General features: G+C 44.9%; 1 protein-coding gene across 1 annotated transcript in view; it reads right to left on the bottom strand.

Moving 5' to 3' along the window:
* Window positions 1-18,363, bottom strand: part of L3MBTL1 (L3MBTL histone methyl-lysine binding protein 1) — a 37,205-nt gene that overhangs the window by 1,916 nt on the left and 16,926 nt on the right. The window contains exons 8-19 of the mRNA XM_044298348.1: window positions 12,794-12,929; window positions 11,668-11,759; window positions 10,468-10,619; window positions 8,981-9,057; window positions 8,754-8,839; window positions 8,533-8,643; window positions 8,258-8,372; window positions 7,335-7,434; window positions 6,184-6,348; window positions 2,097-2,146; window positions 1,817-1,962; window positions 1,546-1,608 (exon numbers count right to left, since the gene is read on the bottom strand). Coding sequence (XP_044154283.1) covers window positions 1,546-1,608; window positions 1,817-1,962; window positions 2,097-2,146; window positions 6,184-6,348; window positions 7,335-7,434; window positions 8,258-8,372; window positions 8,533-8,643; window positions 8,754-8,839; window positions 8,981-9,057; window positions 10,468-10,619; window positions 11,668-11,759; window positions 12,794-12,929 — 1,293 coding nt within the window. The remainder of the gene's footprint in view (window positions 1-1,545; window positions 1,609-1,816; window positions 1,963-2,096; window positions 2,147-6,183; window positions 6,349-7,334; window positions 7,435-8,257; window positions 8,373-8,532; window positions 8,644-8,753; window positions 8,840-8,980; window positions 9,058-10,467; window positions 10,620-11,667; window positions 11,760-12,793; window positions 12,930-18,363) is intronic.

The raw sequence follows: 18,363 nt of genomic DNA, 5'->3' as shown, positions 1-18,363 counted from the left end.
CAGCCTCTTTTCTTATTACCTATGGAGAATTATTGCCTATACACTAGACTGGATGACATTAAAGGGATTCTGTCACCAGATTGAACCCTATTAAGCTAGCTGACATTAGTGATGTGCTAATGTCAGCTAAACCTAACTAACCTATTCCTACTTTTATCTATGCCCCCGTTACGCCAGAAATCTAACTTTTATAATATGCTAATTAGCCTCTAGGAGCAGGGGGGGGGGGGGGCGTTGTTCCTGCTCCTAGAGGCTCCGTTCTCCCACCTCCAAGTCCTGATTGACAGGGCCAGGCAGCGCTCGCATCTGTCTGCCAGCCCTGTGCTCAGCATTTGGCGCAGGCGCGGTGAGGAAGCTGGCAGCCTGCGAGCGTCTTTCCCTCACCGCGCCTGCGCCAAACACTGAACAGCACGAGATTTCACCAGAGCACAGGGCTGGCAGACAGATGCGAGCGCTGCCTGGCCCTGTCAATCAGGACTTGGAGGGAGGCGAGAAAGGTGGGAGAACGGAGCCTCTAGAAGCAGGAACAGCGCCCCCCCCCCCCCCCCCCTGCTCCTAGAGGCTAATTAGCATATTATAAAAGTTAGATTTCTGGAGTAACGGGGGCATAGATAAAAGTAGGAATAGGCTAGTTAGGTTTAGCTGACATTAGCACATCACCAATGTCAGCTAGCTTAATAGAGTTAATTCTGGTGACAGAAACCCTTTAATGTCAAAATTACTTACCAACGACTTGGGCTCAAATATGTAATAAAGACATCTACTTAACATTTCTGGATAAATCTGATGTATTATATGTCCAGATGGCAGCCCAGCAAGCAGTAAAGCCACACACCGAATACCGAATAGAAGAGCGACAACCGAGCTGATGTGCTTACGTGGCCCACTGAACACTTTGTCGTGGCCTTTCCATAATAATATGCACCCATCTGTGCTGCAGGCGTCAGGACAACTGATTCCTTTATACAATGGACACTTTTTACTTGACCTTTTGAGAAAATTTTCTGCTCCGGCACCGACTGCCCGGTCTCCACCCAGCAGTGACTTATACAACCTAAAGATGGCACAGTCTTTAGGTCTCATGCACACAACCGTATTTTGTATCCGTGTCCCGTCTGCATTTTTTGTGAATTCCACATGGACCCATTCAGTTCTATGGGTCTGCAAAAAACGGACACATTTGTGTGCTGTCTGTATCCTCAACAATTTGTGGAACACGTGTATTCTGATATGTATTGTGAACAAGAATGGTACCGTAATTTGTAGTAATGGGCGTGACTAAAATGCGGATTACACACAGAAGGTGGCCATATTTTGCGGATCTGTGGTTTGCGGACCGCAATACAGACACAGTCCTGTGTATGAGACCTTATGTAGGACACACTGTCTGCGCTGCTGATGGCACTGGTGACAGGTCCTGCTGCCCTCATGAAACTGTGTTTATCAGCTCTATCAAGGCATTCATTATTTGGTATTGAGCATTTTATATACTAGGACTGCCATTTTCCAATAGTAACCATTGTGAAACAGAGTCAGACATCGCACCTCCTCCTTGAAAAGTCGGGCTTGGTCCTCACATCCTGTCAGCGTCTGCACGAAGTTGAACACCTAGAAAAGAAAAGGCTTGTATTTATCACAAATTAAAATCACACATCCAAAATACTGTAAGCAACGCTATTGGGGGCCATTTACCAAAGATTGGTGTGTGCTGCGATGGCGGTTTGCAACTTTTTTTACGCCATAAAACTGGCCCAAGGGTCACAGTAACTGACCCCCTATGTTTCCAGCATCACTCATAGCCTGAAGGGAAACATACCTCTTCTGTGCTCCATTTCGATACAGTGCTGGCACTGATACCAGCAACGCCAGGCAAGAGTCGGCAGTGCTGTTCCCAGCAGTGAGCAAGGGCTCGATCCGGATGGACCGACATGGCCGACATAAAGAGTGACTGGTGAACTGGGTCTAGGGACAGAGGAATGACAGAACTGCGGTATAATAGAATGAGGAGACATTTTATATAGAGATGGTTCATTTATTGTCACATGAACTATCAGGGTTCCTTGTAGCACATTTTACGGAACCGGCTCCATCTTTACCTTGAAAGCTGTCTTGTTGCACTCTGCGATATTTGGGAGGACGTCCAATTCTATAATGGAATATAACAGTTACTTAAGGATCATGAGGCTGTGCAGTGCGACAAGATACGAGAAGGGGAAGTAACAATGTCCAGGACTCTATAATGAGGGACCCCAGAAAAAAAAGGTAGAGATCCATTCAGAATGTCCTCTGTTCCTGCAGCATTCTGTTTTGTGACCGGACACAAAACTGCTGCAAGCTTCGGTTTTCTGTCCGGTCATAAAACGGGAAAAAAAGGATCCGGCACTGAAAACAATGTAAGGCCTCTTGCACGCGAAAGTTTTTTTTTTCCGTTTCCATTCAGTTTTTGCGATTTCCATTTGCTGTCCGTAGGCGGAACCATTCATTTCAATGGGTCCGCAAAAACAACGGAAGGTACTCCTGTATGCATTCCGTTTCCGTATTTCTGTTCCATTCAAAGATAGAACATGTCCTATTATTGCCCGCAAATAACGATCCATGGCTCTATTCAAGTCAATGGTTCCGCAAAAAAATACGGAATGCATACTGAATGCATCCGTATGTCTTCCGTATCCGTTCTGTTTTGCGGAATCATCTATTAAAAATGTTATGCCCAGCCCAATTTTTTTTATGTACTTACTGTTTAAACATTATTGTATGCTTCCGTTTCCGTTTGTGATATGCAAAAAACGGATCACAAACGGAAAACAAATGAAAAAACTGAATGGAAACTGAACAGAAAAAGAAACCCTACTGAAACAAAAAAAACGGCAAAACGGATTTGTTTAAAACAGGCCGCAAAACCATACGGTCCTGTGCAAGAGGCCTAAAGCAATGGTGACAGATCCATTTTTTCAGGAGCCTAAAAAAACTGATCTGTCATCCATTGACTTTCAATTTTTTGTATTGTTTTCACAAAACTGCATATTAACAGAACGGATGCATCCTGATGTGCAAAATCTCTGCCGGATCTCAATACCGGAATTAACAACGCAAGTGTGTAAGTTAGCCTTAGCCATACCAGATTCATATCATCATTGAACTAATATCCATGAGATACAGTACATCTGCCTAGAACAATAGCCATCTTGATTTTCATACCCCCCCATAAAAAAAAGTGTATACTCCCCAATAAATATAAAATAAGTACATACTTTATCAGGATATCTTAAAAACATATTAAAAACGCATAAAAATGAGTCACTGCGTGAGGAATGACCGCATTCCCTAAATACATAAGACAAAATATACATGCAAATGACAGAATGCTCAAATCAAAACTATATGAGTATATAGTACACAGTACAGTCGTGGCCAAAAGTTTTGAGAATTACATAAATATTGGAAATTGGAAAAGTTGCTGCTTAAGTTTTTATAATAGCAATTTGCATATACTCTAGAATGTTATGAAGAGTGATCAGATGAATTGCATAGTCCTTCTTTGCCATGAAAATTTACTTAATCCCCCAAAAACCTTTCCACTGCATTTCATTGCTGTCATTAAAGGACCTGCTGAGATCATTTCAGTAATCGTTTTGTTAACTCAGGTGACAATGTTGACGAGCACAAGGCTGGAGATCATTATGTCAGGCTGATTGGGTTAAAATGGCAGACTTGACCTGTTAAAAGGAGGGTGATGCTTGAAATCATTGTTCTTTCATTGTTAACCATGGTGACCTGCAAAGAAATGCGTGCAGCCATCATTGTGTTGCATAAAAATGGCTTCACAGGCAAGGATATTGTGGCTACTAAGATTGCACCTCAATCAACAATTTATAGGATCATCAAGAACTTCAAGGAAAGAGGTTCAATTCTTGTTAAGAAGGCTTCAGGGCGTCCAAGAAAGTCCAGCAAGCGCCAGGATAGTCTCCTAAAGAGGATTCAGCTGTGGGATCGGAGTGCCACCAGTGCAGAGCTTGCTCAGGAATGGCAGCAGGCAGGTGTGAGCGCATCTGCACGCACAGTGAGGCGAAGACTTTTGGAAGATGGCCTGGTGTCAAGAAGGGCAGCAAATAAGCCACTTCTCTCCAAAAAAAACTCATCAGGGACAGATTGATCTTCTGCAGAAAATATGGTGAATGGACTGCTGAGGACTGGGGCAAAGTCATATTCTCCGATGAAGCCTCTTTCCGATTGTTTGGGGCATCAGGAAAAAGGCTTGTCCGGAGAAGAAAAGGTGAGCGCTAGCATCAGTCCTGTGTCATGCCAACAGTAAAGCATCCTGAGACCATTCATGTGTGGGGTTGCTTCTTATCCAAGGGAGTGGGCTCACTCACAATTTTTCCCCAAAACACAGCCATGAATAAAGAATGGTACCAAAACACCCTCCAACAGCAACTTCTTCCAACAATCCAACAACAGTTTGGTGAAGAACAATGCATTTTCCAGCAGGATGGAGCACCGTTCCATAAGGCACAAGTGATAACTAAGTGGCTCGGGGACCAAAACGTTGACATTTTGGGTCCATGGCCTGGAAACTCCCCAGATCTTAATCCCATTGAGAACTTGTGGTCAATCCTCAAGAGGCGGGTGGACAAACAAAAACCCACTAATTCTGACAAACTCCAAGAAGTGATTATGAAAGAATGGGTTGCTATCAGTCAGGATTTGGCCCAGTCGAATTGCAGAAGTCCTGAAAAAGAAGGGCCAACACTGCAAATACTGACTCTTTGCATAAATGTCATGTAATTGTCGATAAAAGCCTTTTAAACATATGAAGTGCGTGTAATTATATTTCACTACATCACAGAAACAACTGAAACAAAGATCTAAAAGCAGTTTAGCAGCAAACTTTGTGAAAACTAATATTTGTGTCATTCTCAAAACTTTTGGCCACGACTGTACTTATCTTATATTGAGCAGAGTGTTTGCACTTTTCTGGTGCAGTCCAGTTATATATTCAGTTCAGGCCATATGATAATATAATCAATTCTCTTTAACTTTATTTATTGACATTTGGTAAGTCTTTGTGGTATATTCATCTTGATTTTCATGCCTGCCCCAACCACGTTCATAGATTTTGTTTAAACAGGACCCGTCACCACTCCAGATGTCTGTTTTAGGGTACTTTCACACTTGCGGCAGAGGATTCCGGCAGGCAGTTCCGTCGCCGGAACATCAGGATCCTGATCTGTCTGACAATTGCATTGAAATGTCGGATACGTCTCTCTGGTGTCATCTGGAAAAACGGATCCGGCATTTATTTTGTTTCAAATTTTTTGCAGTCTGAGCATGTGCAGACCGCAAAAACAGATCCGTTTTGCCAGAACACATTCGGGGCCAGCATTAATGCATTTCAATGGAAAAAATGCTGGATCCTGCATTCCGGCAAGTGTTCCGGATTTTTGGACGGAGATAAAACCGTAGCATGCTGCGGTATTATCTCCATCCTGAAAAGTCGAAAAAGACTGAACTGAAGACATTCTGATGCATACTGAACGGATTGCTCTCCATTCAGGATGCATTAGGATAAAACTGATCAGTTTGTTTCCGGTATTGAGCCCCTAGGACGGAACTCAATGCCGGAAAAGAATAATGCCTAAGTGACCTTAGGCCCTATGCACGTGACCTTCTCCGTTTTGCAGTCTTCAATCCGCGGATCCGCAAAACACCAACAGTGTCCACAAAACGGACAAGAATGTGACAAACTGTCTATTTTTTGTAGAACAGCTGCACGGACGTACGGATGTGCACAGCACACAGTCTGCTGTCTTCATTTTTTGCTGAAATAAATGGGTCCACATCAAATCTACAAAAAATACAGTTGTGTGCATGAGGCCTTAGTAAATACTGTACATGTATTTTACAGGAAATGACCCTTCTGAAGCATCTGTTCTTACGACTTTACTGTTACTCTGTTATGAATCCATTACCATTTGTAGAAATGTCCAGTCAGTGCTGCCAGTGTCAGACTGCCGGGACACACCACTGTCACAAGGAGAATGGCATTTACTCATTTAACAAATTTAGAATATAAATAACATAGGACCTGTTATTGCATGGGAAGCAAGTATTTACTAAAACAGACATGTCAGGAAGGGTGACAGGTCCCTCCAACGATGGACCCCCTGCACATTGATCTGTCACCTGCCATGATGTCTGGATTTCCTCCGAGGTGGCAGTGGGATAGGGTTCCTGCTTCTTGCTGGTTGCTGGTTCCGATCAGCCAGGGGACAACCAGACAGACAGTGATGAGCTGTGAATCTTCCGGTCACATGGCCAGAACCATCGCAGCCAGGAGTGGGGCACTTCCTATACGTAGAACCAGATGAGGGATAAACGACATGGCAATCTCCAGACATTTACAAACATTTGAACAGACATGGGTGGGTATGGGTGCTGGCCCCCTGTTTTATATTGTTTGTTGCATTGCTCTCTTATAAAAACATTTTTTTATTAAAAAAACACAATTTTTTTCTGGTTATTTTATCTCCAGATTATTTTTCTTCATGCCCAGTCACTGTGATTTGTTTGAAGCCTCCTGTAAACAAGGGTGCACAATTACATTTCAGGCCCCGTTTGCACAGTGTCTCTTAACAATGGAATTTTGGATGTAATTCTGTGCCAAAAAGCTGACTCTAACATTGTTTTCAGTGGTAGCCTGCACTGCCGTTCATGCTGCCAGCGGTTTAAAGCTGTGACCATGCCAAGAAAGGACATGGCGGACGGGTGCTGCATCGGGTGTCTCTTCATGGTTTAGCTCCATTTAATGAGGGCTAAACGGCAAGTGGGTGAAAAACCATGCCAGAACCCGGAGTGGTTTCTGGTGCGGAATACGCTGCGGATTTGCCTTTGCCCGTGTGAACAGGGACCTTTTTAGGAATTCTGTAATCTAATAGGAGAGACATAATACTTCCCTCCAAGCAGCTGCCAGCCCTCCCAGTAAAAAGCAACTTATAGAATCTAGGAGACCATTGACACATCCTGACAAACTGTCACTCTACAGTAGTAGACACCAGGGTTGCCAACCATCCAGAAATTTCTGGACAGACCATAAAAATTGGTGACTTTTTTTTGAGGCTGGTGGTACTTGACTAGATTATTTTGGTGGTAATTATCATCATTTTACAGCTCTCTGTAAATACTGGTAATGAGTTCTTATCAGTATATTGAGCTATAGACATGTATTACTTATAACCTTTATCATTCATTATGGTTTTCCAATTTGTCCGTAAAAAATGTTGGCTGTCCGTGATTTTGGGATAAGTTGTCCAGAAAAAAGAAAAAGAGCAGCTGACCTGTGGTGGAAACTGTATTTATTGCTTCGTGAGTGAGAAATCCCTTTACAGCTGAGAGACACACAAGCGCCCGGTGATAAGTTTGGGGAATCACGGTGTCCTGTAAAAAGAGAAGGAAGTGAAACCGAGGAAACGTATTCCGTTACTAACAGCCTGCGCTAAAGCTCGCCATACAGTCCCCATAGCTGTCGGCCGACTGCTATTCCTAAGGAACTCCTCATACATATTCATGCTCAATAAGGAAAGGGGAATATTTTGCTGCCAGACACCTATGATGGTGGATTATCTACCCTGAGAAAAAAGATTGGGCATGTTGAAATTCAACATACCTGATGTTTTTTTCCACCAAACATACATTGGCTAAATACCGTATTTCATATAACTTAGGTGGTTGGCCAGTCTCACCAAAATTGGCAGGTTGGACTGATGCAAAACAAGATGAATTAGGCTACTTTCACACATGCATCAAATAAATTTGCCAGGCTGTTCTGGCAGAGAACAGCCTGCCAGAGTTCTCTGGATCCAGGACAGTGCCGCGTGCCCACCGGACCACATTAACTATAATCGGATGTGGCGGGGATCCATATATCAATCGGGATTTGGTCAGACAAAAATTGCTGTACGCAATGGTTTTTGTTACGGCTATCTGGCTATGCTGGATCCAGAGGACTCAAGCAGGCTGTTCTCTGCCAGAACAGCCAACCGGATTTCTTTGACGCATGTGCGAAGCTAGCCTTAGATTACATCTTAGTATTTTGAAGGCCACGTTGTAGGCAGTGCCATTCAGAGCTAGTTACAATTCTTAAGAAAGAAAAATGTCATGCATTTTACGGATTGGTATCTTGTTGGGAGCGTCTCATTCTCTTTTCTGTATTTGCTTTTATTAAGACATCCACAACCGAATTATAGTGCGCAGTACTCACGGAGTGGAGTTTGCAGTGGGTGTCCTGTTCTCTGGCACCAACCCACAGGGTGTAAATCTGGGTGGTCAGCGTCCAGCCAAAAGTCATACAAATGGCTCCAGCCATCAAAGTGAACCTTGGAAGGTGGGATGGGTTGTCAGAAACCCAGGTATTAATAACCCTTCCCCTGTGCCCCACAACATAAGATGGAAGCACACCAACACCCACGTAAGACATAGGCATGTAATGGGAGAGACGGAAATGTTACACATAACGGACTGAGCTCATGTATTCACCTTTATTCTGCACTCTTCCACGTCCACCACCGATGCCACCCGGATCAGTGAAGGATTCCTTCTGTCTACTGCCTCCAGCTTTATGTTGATTTTGAATCCATGTGGTGGCCGCTGTAGAGGGTTTTAAGGATGAAAACTGATTATGAATGAGATACAACAAAGAGAGAAATTAGCAAATAACATTCATAGTATAGTATATATATATATATAGATAACATTACAGTGTGGAAGGCTCGGGCAGGCACTGCAGTGGCTCCTGTCTCCATCAGGTATCGCTCCCAGGTGAAGTTATCAGGGTCTGGATAGTCTACAGGAAGGCAGCCATGTTATTTCTTGTACTTTTAACACTAGCTTCCCCTACAAACACTATAACCCTTTTACATCTTTCTAGTGGCTCACAACTTTTTTCTTCTACTCTGTTGTCGCCACAGCCCTTCTGTGTCAGTACCTTGAGGGGGGGTGAGAGGCTTCCCATGTTCTTGACACCATCCCACAGGGTGAACATAGGGACTGCTAGGGTCACACCTAAGGAAACAGAAAGAATGCATCACTTAAATGCAGGAACACTGGCTTTATAATCTACAATGATAATATAATACTCATATTTAGCAGTAGTTTGAATGTATCCTTGGACAATCACAAAGATGCAATGTTGATACAATATTTTGTGTAAGTCCTCTATTATTTTTTAAAAGGGGTTGTCCAGCTTTTCACAAGTGATAGCCTATCCTCAGGATAGGCCATAACTGTCTGATTGACAGGGGTCCGACACCCAGCACCCCTGCCGATCAGCTGTTTCAGTGAGAACAGAGCTGCAGTTGTCAGACCCCCCACTGATATTGATTGTCGACCCTGAGGATAGGCTATGACTTGTGAAAAGCTGCACAACCCCCTTAAGCTATCCTGTCTAAGGTCAAGGTGGTCTAACCCCCAACAATCAACTGTTACCCCCGGGGAAAGCTCTATGTGACTGCTCATTTTCCCGCAGCCACTACAGAGGATATATCTTATTAGGCTACTTTCACACTGGTGTTTTGGCTTTTCGTTTGTAAGATCCGTTCAGGGCTCTCACAAGCGGTCCAAAACGGATCGGTTTTGCCATTAATTAATTCTGAATGGAAAAGGATCCGCTCCGAATGCATCAGTTTGCCTCCGTTCCGTCTCCATTCTGCTTTGTCCGTCTGATGAAACTGAGCCAAACGGATCCGTCCTGGCACACAATGTAAGTCAATGGGGACGGATCTGTTTTCTATGACACAATCTGGCACAACAGAAAACGTATCCGTCCTCCATTGACTTTCATGGCTATGTTAAAGATAATACAAACTGATCCGTTCAGAACGGATGCAGACGTTTGTATGATCTGAACGGATCCGTCTGTGCAGATCCATGACGGATCCGCACCAAACGCGAGTGTAAAAGTAGCCTAACATGTCACCCTTTCAAATGATCCATGTAATACATGGTCAAGTGGGGTCAGCTACAAAGGGAGCTGCTCTTTAATCTAACTCTTGCTTAAAAGGGTTGTCCAGTCAATTAAAAGGCTCAGATCGGTGTAAGTTAATGAAATTGGTGATACCTTACCGATCCCCCGCTGCTCTCGTACCAACACTTCTCAATTCCCTGCCTTTCTTTACACTCTAGTCCCTTTTGACATGCAAACGAAAATGCTGCAGAATTTAACCATTCACTGGCTGAGGCAGGTCATCCATGTGGTTAGTGATTGATAGTCATTTCCTATGTGTTGTGAGAAAGTAGAGACTGGCGGGGGAAAGGAAACTTCAGAGTGGGTGCAGTGGGAGTTTGGTAAGGTGCATATCACTTATTTTATTATTTCACACTGATGTGAGCCTGTCCTCTGGACAACCCCTTTAAAAGAAAATATTGGCATATCATTGTCGGCCTAAGGCTTGGACATCAATAACAAAGTCCTACCAATAGTCATAGGTGTCACCCCAATTGTCAAAATGCACAAGAAATCTGTCTTCTACTACATCAGTGACGCTGGCCACACATATGAGAGATGGATTCATCTTGTCCACGGCTTCTAATTTCATACCCACCCGAAAGAGGGATGGGGGAGCACCCTATTAAAGACAGAGACAATCCCAAGTATAGTGAGAATTGCTAGAAACATTAGACCAAACATTTTTATCATGCCTCCCAACCCACTAGCATTAATGATGCAATGACAAATGGATATCCTACAGTATGAATAATAACTGAGCTCTATCGTATGTCGATGAAATGTCAGTAGTCACAAGGGAAGCTCACCGGCACTTGTAATATAGGATGGCTATTACATGCCAAATAGCCAATGCTGAACAATGGAGTTTAATGGTCATATATTGATAGAAGTGTGTAAAACCTGATAAAGAGTCTCTGTCAGCATGGTCAACCCTAGTAAACCAGGCATATTGTCTAGTAGGGTTGATTATGCTGAAGAAAATTAGATCTTTCTTTTCTCTGTAGATTGCAGCGTTGTGGATATATCATTGCTTTTATCTTTAGGCCTCATGCACACGACCACATTCATTTTGCGGCCTCGGTACCGCCTGCATTGTTTTTGCAGACCCACTGACTTCAATGGGTCCGTGGTTTGTGGACATGTTCTATCTTTTTGCGGAAAGGACATAGAGAAACCGGAAGTACATGGATGTTCCAATTTGCAGACCACAAAATGTATATGGTCATGTGCATGAGGCCTTGTGCAAATTATGCAGTTTGAGCACTGAGGGGCCGGCATAGCTCTTGGAGCACCACTACTGCTATGCCCCTCAGTACACACCCCTCTCCCATTTAATTGACAGCGCTAGACAGATAAGATAAAGATAAAAGTAATGATGTCTCTCCAACACAGCTCGCTACAGATACAAGAAAGATATCAGTTTCATCAGCATGAACAACCCTACCTTGCAATATGTCTGGTTTAATAGGGTTGATTATGCTTACAGAGGCTGTTTTTAAGCTTGGAGGATAGGATTCTACAGTGTTTTTTTAGGCGTGTAAGCAAAAAGGGGTATTTACACTTTTGACATTCATAGCATATGCGTAGGTGGGGGGGGGGGGGGTGATCTCTAAAGAAATTCAGGAGGCCCTAACCCATGTTATTGTAGGCTGTAAAGCAGAACTCACAATTTTTGGGGTTATAAATAAATGTTTAGGAGCAACATGAGCTTTTGTTAGTCTCAGGTAATGGGTCCAGCTGAAGTCTTCATCTTTGTATCCTACACAGAAAGATAAGATCAGATAAGAAATGTGTCAGCACAAGACACAGTAAAAGAGCTCTTAAATGGGATGGCCACTTCATGTGATCATGTTATAAAGTGTCCAGGGGAACAAGGGGCTTCTAGCACAAGTAAGAAATGGTCTGCAACATATGGAAGTTGGTGAAGGAGTGATCTTCCGCATATGCAGGCAGGAGGAATGGTTTAGCACATTTGAAGTATAGGAAACGTGTGCTCTTGCACTAAGGGAACACAACAAAGGGCAAGAGAATAAATGGTATCACATACTGTATAGGATGGCTGGAGAAAGAGGCATCTGGCACATAAGAGGTCTGGTAAAGATACGGTCTGACACGTATAAGGTCTAGTGTAGATAGGGTCAGGCACATAAAAGGTCTGGTGAAGATGGGGTCTGGCACATAGATGGTATGGCACATAGAAGGTCTGGTGAAGATGGGTGGGGTCTGGCACATAGAAAGTCTGGTGAAAATGGGTGGGGTCTGGCAAATAGGTCTAGTGAAGATGGGGTCTGGCACATAGAAGGTCTGATGAAGATGGGGGTCTGACACAAAGAAGGTCTGATGAAGATGGGGTCTGGCACATCTAAGGTCTGATGAAGACGAGGTCTGGCACATGGAAGGTCTGGTGAAAAAGGGGTCTGGCACAAAGAAGTTCTAGTGAAGATGGGGTCTGGTGAAGATGAGGTCTGCACATAGAAGCTCTGGTGAAGATGAGTGAGGTCTGGCACATAGGAGGTCTGGTGAAGATGTGATCTGGCACATAGGAGGAGAAGAAATAGGAAGGACAGCAAAGGGAAGGTTTATAAGGAGGTAGCTGGTGAAGAAAGGGTCTGGTACACAGGAGGTCCAGGGAAGGTATGCTATGGTTCTCCCTCAGAAGTTGTTAGTGTGACAATAATTGCAACAAGCTATTTGAAGAGACTGGATGCAATGAAGGTTTTCATAGACCTCATAAATCACAATTGTTAAATTAAACTGCAAACAAAGTGGTAAAAACCTTTCTTTCACAATGACCTTTTGGGGGCTGTAACTTGTGTCCAGTCCTCTCACACCAACCAGCAGGGTGAATATCAGGCGAGTCAGCGTTCACCCAAAAATCATGGCAGTCTGAATACCCATCAAAGTGAACTCTTATACGAAACCCACACACCTAAAGAACATATATACATAAAAATATAGACAAAAAAAAAATCAACAAAAAGTGAACATATTAAAATATTAAAACAGAAGTGGCACATACAGTAGATCCCAAATGTAACACTGTGTGTGTAAATATTTACTTCATGAAAATCAATAAAATTATAAACAGTCGGTCCTAGATTTAACCCTGTAAACTGGATGGTGAAACCAGTATAATTGCACATGATGAGTGGAGTAGCACTTTTGGGAAAAGATTTGGTCTTGTAAAGGTTAGTGCCTCATATACACTCACCAACAGGTACAGAAGAGAGGGGGAATACATATACCGGTAGCAAAACTACTTGGGTCCGGCCCATCACATTCATATCATAATCAACATTTTATCCAGGTCTCTCTGATTCCTACTTCAGTTCTTCATACTTGTCCCAAATAAAGGTGGCATTCCACTTTTTCCAAGTTGCAATACAGGTGTTTCAAAGACAACACGACTGGGCATAAATCAGATGGGACTCTGATCTGGGTTCACATCACTGTTTAGTTTTCGGTTCTTCTGATCCGTCAGAAGAACAGATGGATCCTTTATTTTGAGCGAATGTTTTGCTTATTTTGTATCCGTTTTTGTCAGTTCTGTCTGAGATCCTCCTAGGACTTTTTCTTATGTCTAAAATAACAGATCTCAGACGGAACTAACAAAACTGGATGGAAAATGAACACAATGGATGCTCAAAAATAAAGGATCCATTATATATTTTTTTTCTATTCTTCTGCCAGATCAGAAAACCAAATGGTGATGTGAACCCGGCCTTACTAACAGCCTTTTATCTAACGCAACCATACTAAGACTGTTCGCTGCCCTGTAGAGACTGCTCCAGTAAAATTAGGTTATGAAGTTTTTGGCAAACTAATGTGCGATGTATGCTGGAGTTATCAAATGCAAGGTTTTTTGTTTTTGTTTTTTTAAAAACCACTCCATTAGTGGTAAAAAACAAACAAACTGGAGTAACATCTCTAGAAAAAAATGTTCTCTTTAAAGATGCTCCGGTTATCAAACAATGTGCAACATTTGATAAATTCAGCGCAAGTGTAGTGTACGGGAGAGTAACACCCCGTCACTACAGAAGGGTCACTTGGGTATTGTCGTTCCCCCTTTAAGGGGAGGTTGGTAAAAACATCTTGTAATGTCATGCTATGTATTTTCCTGTTACTGTGAAACGTGCTTATGCAGGCCGGCTAGGGTGTCATTCCAGCTCTGAGTCACTAGAGGGAGCTAGGGAGCCCTAGGATATATAAGGCCCAGTCAGGAAGTAATAGCAGGTTAGAGAGAGTGTGTTCAGACAGTGGGAGCAGAGGTCAGAAATGATCCTGTGTCTGAGTGAAAGCCAGGCTATGGGCCTGTGAGAGCATAGCAGGCCTGAAGCCTGCCGGCTAGGAGAGGGTAGTAAAGGCCCTGTAACCGGGTTCCGGATCCAAGGAAAAGGTTCCCCTCCTGAGTCATCATCCGTTTAGCTGAAGCAGCATAAACAAGCCACCACCCAAGAGACAGAATACCACAGAAGCCGATCAGATAAAGCGAGAGGTACTCAAGATAACAGAGGAGGTACTAGATAAGGACAGTTTCAAGGGTACGCCAGATAAAGGGCAATTAGACCTTGGAGAGAAATTCACATATAGCAGGACCAGTCAGGAATAGTGAGCAATCCGCCTGTGCTGCATCTCCTGAAATCAACACTCTGTATAATTCATCGCTAAGACCGGTCTTTCTGTATTCTCATGAACCACCTGTATTCTTATGAAAACCAACCGTCTTTTATGGAACTGTGCACTACCAGTGTCCGTGTATTACTACTGCTGATATTCAGTAAAAGTTCCAGTTTTTGTTGGCTATCCTGTGCTTGCTTCATTCGTCCACCATACTTTACACGGCGTGTCACCGTTTAATTGACACTGGCGTCACGAACTGTTTAATAACCTGCCTGTTCCAGCATTCGCCCCGATTTGAAGACGACAGTGGATCCCAGGTTAGTGGTCAATCTGCACTACCAAGCCCAGCATACACTACTGACCCCCTGGGACACTGCATCGCTCTTTTTTGGCGTCACGAACAGGATCCGCATACTTCGACAGTGCAGAGAAGTGTGAACTGTGTGCTTTAACCTATTCCACCACCGTATTACAAGTACTGCACCCTTTATTTCTAAACCTGTGGATTACAATTGCGCCTGGGAGGAATCAGAGACGCTGTACTGTGTTGCGCTACCCCCAGAGTAAAAAATCGTATTTGTGGACTGTGATTTAATGGACTTTTCATTATCCTGCTTGCTGGCAGTGAATTGCGGCTTCAAGACATTTAAAATGGCCGCCGGCGCCATGAGGCTTTTTACTGCGCCATCAGGATGTGCAGTGGCGCGAATATTTGGCGCCGAAACCTTCCAAGAAGAAGGAGGGGATGACTGCCCTGGAGCGCCGCCCACCTTGAGGAGTGGCGAGGCGGCTGATTACTTTGAAGAATTACGCCTGGGAGGCGGGGCTCCGATGGAAATAGACTGGCCCAGTGCGTGGGAGGAGTCAGTAGTGATGCAACAAGCAGGAAGAGAGGAGATGGCGTGCGCTGCTGAGAGTGATGATGAGACCACGTGCGCGTGGGGCGACACTCCACCGGACTTTCCGGAGTTGGGCCCGTGGGATCCTTTAGGCTGGACGGTCAATTCCGGAGCCCAGGCCATGGATCTGAGTATTATCCGGCCTGAGTCCCCACCGATCCGCCGCCGGCATGCTGAGTGGCCGGCTATCATGGAAGAATTGAAAGTCGCGGTAGCCGCAAAGAATACCAGCCGGAAGAAGCGCTTCGAGGAGATGGCCAAGTCGATCCAGGGAGACTCCTTCCCGGGTAAGCCCCAGCTTGAAAGGCGCCGAGGGATAGTGGTGTCCTTCGACAAGGACAAGGGCTATGGATTCATCCAGGAGCTGGGGACTGGCCGGGACTTTTACGTCAACCGGCGATCTGTGAAAAGGCATTATCTCCCAGAGCATCTCCACAATCTCACCATGGGGGAAATCGTGGAGTACACTCCTGCTGAGAGTTTAAGAGGCCCCTACGCCACCGCGGTGACTCGCCCGAGGGCGCTGGCTGAAAATTGGGATCTTGAAAAAGACAAGGCCGACCCGGTTGAGATAGCCGGCACAAGCGTGGATAAGGGCCGGTCCACCCATCGTCACAGTCAAGCCTACCTCAGCCCAGATGTCTTCTGGGAACCGATCGTGCTGCAGGGCCTGGAGGAGCGGTACCCCCCTCCGGCTGCAGTGAAACGAGCCGAAGAGCAGGAGAGGCAGGATAGTTACCGGAGAGCCGAGGAGAGAGTCGAGGCCCAGCGACAAGCCGCAGCTGCCAGTGCTCCCCCAGCGGCCGGACCCCCTGGCCCCTCGGTGGATCCGACCACGTGTTCCAAGGCCGAACTAGAAGCCCTGAAGAAGAAGGTATATTGGGTGGCGGACCTCGGTATCGCAGGCGGCATACAGTGGTTCCCATTCCCGAGGACGGATGCCGAGAGGGAGGCCGTAAAAGACAAACCTCCTCCTCTGAAAATAATGAGAGGAGATGGATTCCAAATGTGGCCGTCCTTGCCGGAGCAACTGTTGCAGGTGCCATATGTAGACTCATCGTCTGAGGAGGAGCATGATACCCGGCTGTAAGTACTTTTGTCCTCCTGTTCCTTTCCTTTATGGCCGTTTGTCCCTCCAGTTTGGCAGAGCTGGTGAAGCTCGCTGCCAGTTACCCACGGCCGGTGGCATTCTGATTCTATAACGTGCCACTGTGTACCAAGGCTTCCAGCTGCCTGTGTTTTTGTTTGGGACATCCGGTTGTGCTGCTGAATTCCCGGTTGTGCCTTGAAGTTGTTGCACAAATTTTACCCCTTTTACCCCCATTTCAGGTTGAAAAGACATTTTTTTATGTCAGCACTATTTTAAAGGGTAAGCAGGACTTGCCAGGATAACAAGGCCCTGGTATTGTCAGAGTCCTGTATTGTCATTTTATATATGTGCTGCTGACAGTATTTAATAACCGTTTTTCTACTCAAGTATATATGCCCAGAGATGGACTTCCTATGTGCGAGCCTCTGAGAGGTTAATTTATTATGGACTTATTTATTGTCATGGACTATCCTGGTTCTTTCAACATCCGCTGTGCCAGGTCAGCGCCCCCGTTCCACTCACTATCCTGTGAACAAGAGAACGACGCCCCTTGTCACCAGACTTCGCCATTTCCAATTGGGTCTGATAAGAGAGTAATGGACATATATGTATGCATGTGTCTTCCTCTATTTCAGGTCATGATTCCAGTTGGGCGGGCCCTGATGGAGTACGAGGTCGTACTCAGCTTAAAGCAACGGGGTATGTAGTGTACGGGAGAGTAACACCCCGTCACTACAGAAGGGTCACTTGGGTATTGTCGTTCCCCCTTTAAGGGGAGGTTGGTAAAAACATCTTGTAATGTCATGCTATGTATTTTCCTGTTACTGTGAAACGTGCTTATGCAGGCCGGCTAGGGTGTCATTCCAGCTCTGAGTCACTAGAGGGAGCTAGGGAGCCCTAGGATATATAAGGCCCAGTCAGGAAGTAATAGCAGGTTAGAGAGAGTGTGTTCAGACAGTGGGAGCAGAGGTCAGAAATGATCCTGTGTCTGAGTGAAAGCCAGGCTATGGGCCTGTGAGAGCATAGCAGGCCTGAAGCCTGCCGGCTAGGAGAGGGTAGTAAAGGCCCTGTAACCGGGTTCCGGATCCAAGGAAAAGGTTCCCCTCCTGAGTCATCATCCGTTTAGCTGAAGCAGCATAAACAAGCCACCACCCAAGAGACAGAATACCACAGAAGCCGATCAGATAAAGCGAGAGGTACTCAAGATAACAGAGGAGGTACTAGATAAGGACAGTTTCAAGGGTACGCCAGATAAAGGGCAATTAGACCTTGGAGAGAAATTCACATATAGCAGGACCAGTCAGGAATAGTGAGCAATCCGCCTGTACTGCATCTCCTGAAATCAACACTCTGTATAATTCATCGCTAAGACCGGTCTTTCTGTATTCTCATGAACCACCTGTATTCTTATGAAAACCAACCGTCTTTTATGGAACTGTGCACTACCAGTGTCCGTGTATTACTACTGCTGATATTCAGTAAAAGTTCCAGTTTTTGTTGGCTATCCTGTGCTTGCTTCATTCGTCCACCATACTTTACACGGCGTGTCACCGTTTAATTGACACTGGCGTCACGAACTGTTTAATAACCTGCCTGTTCCAGCATTCGCCCCGATTTGAAGACGACAGTGGATCCCAGGTTAGTGGTCAATCTGCACTACCAAGCCCAGCATACACTACTGACCCCCTGGGACACTGCACAAGCAATGCAGACTCAAGCCTGACTTCAAAAATTCTCCCCATTGTTTATATTTT

This window comes from Bufo gargarizans, chromosome 6, assembly GCF_014858855.1.
Source record: "Bufo gargarizans isolate SCDJY-AF-19 chromosome 6, ASM1485885v1, whole genome shotgun sequence".
Taxonomy (NCBI): domain Eukaryota; kingdom Metazoa; phylum Chordata; class Amphibia; order Anura; family Bufonidae; genus Bufo; species Bufo gargarizans.
This window is presented reverse-complemented; position numbering and strand designations above follow the sequence as displayed.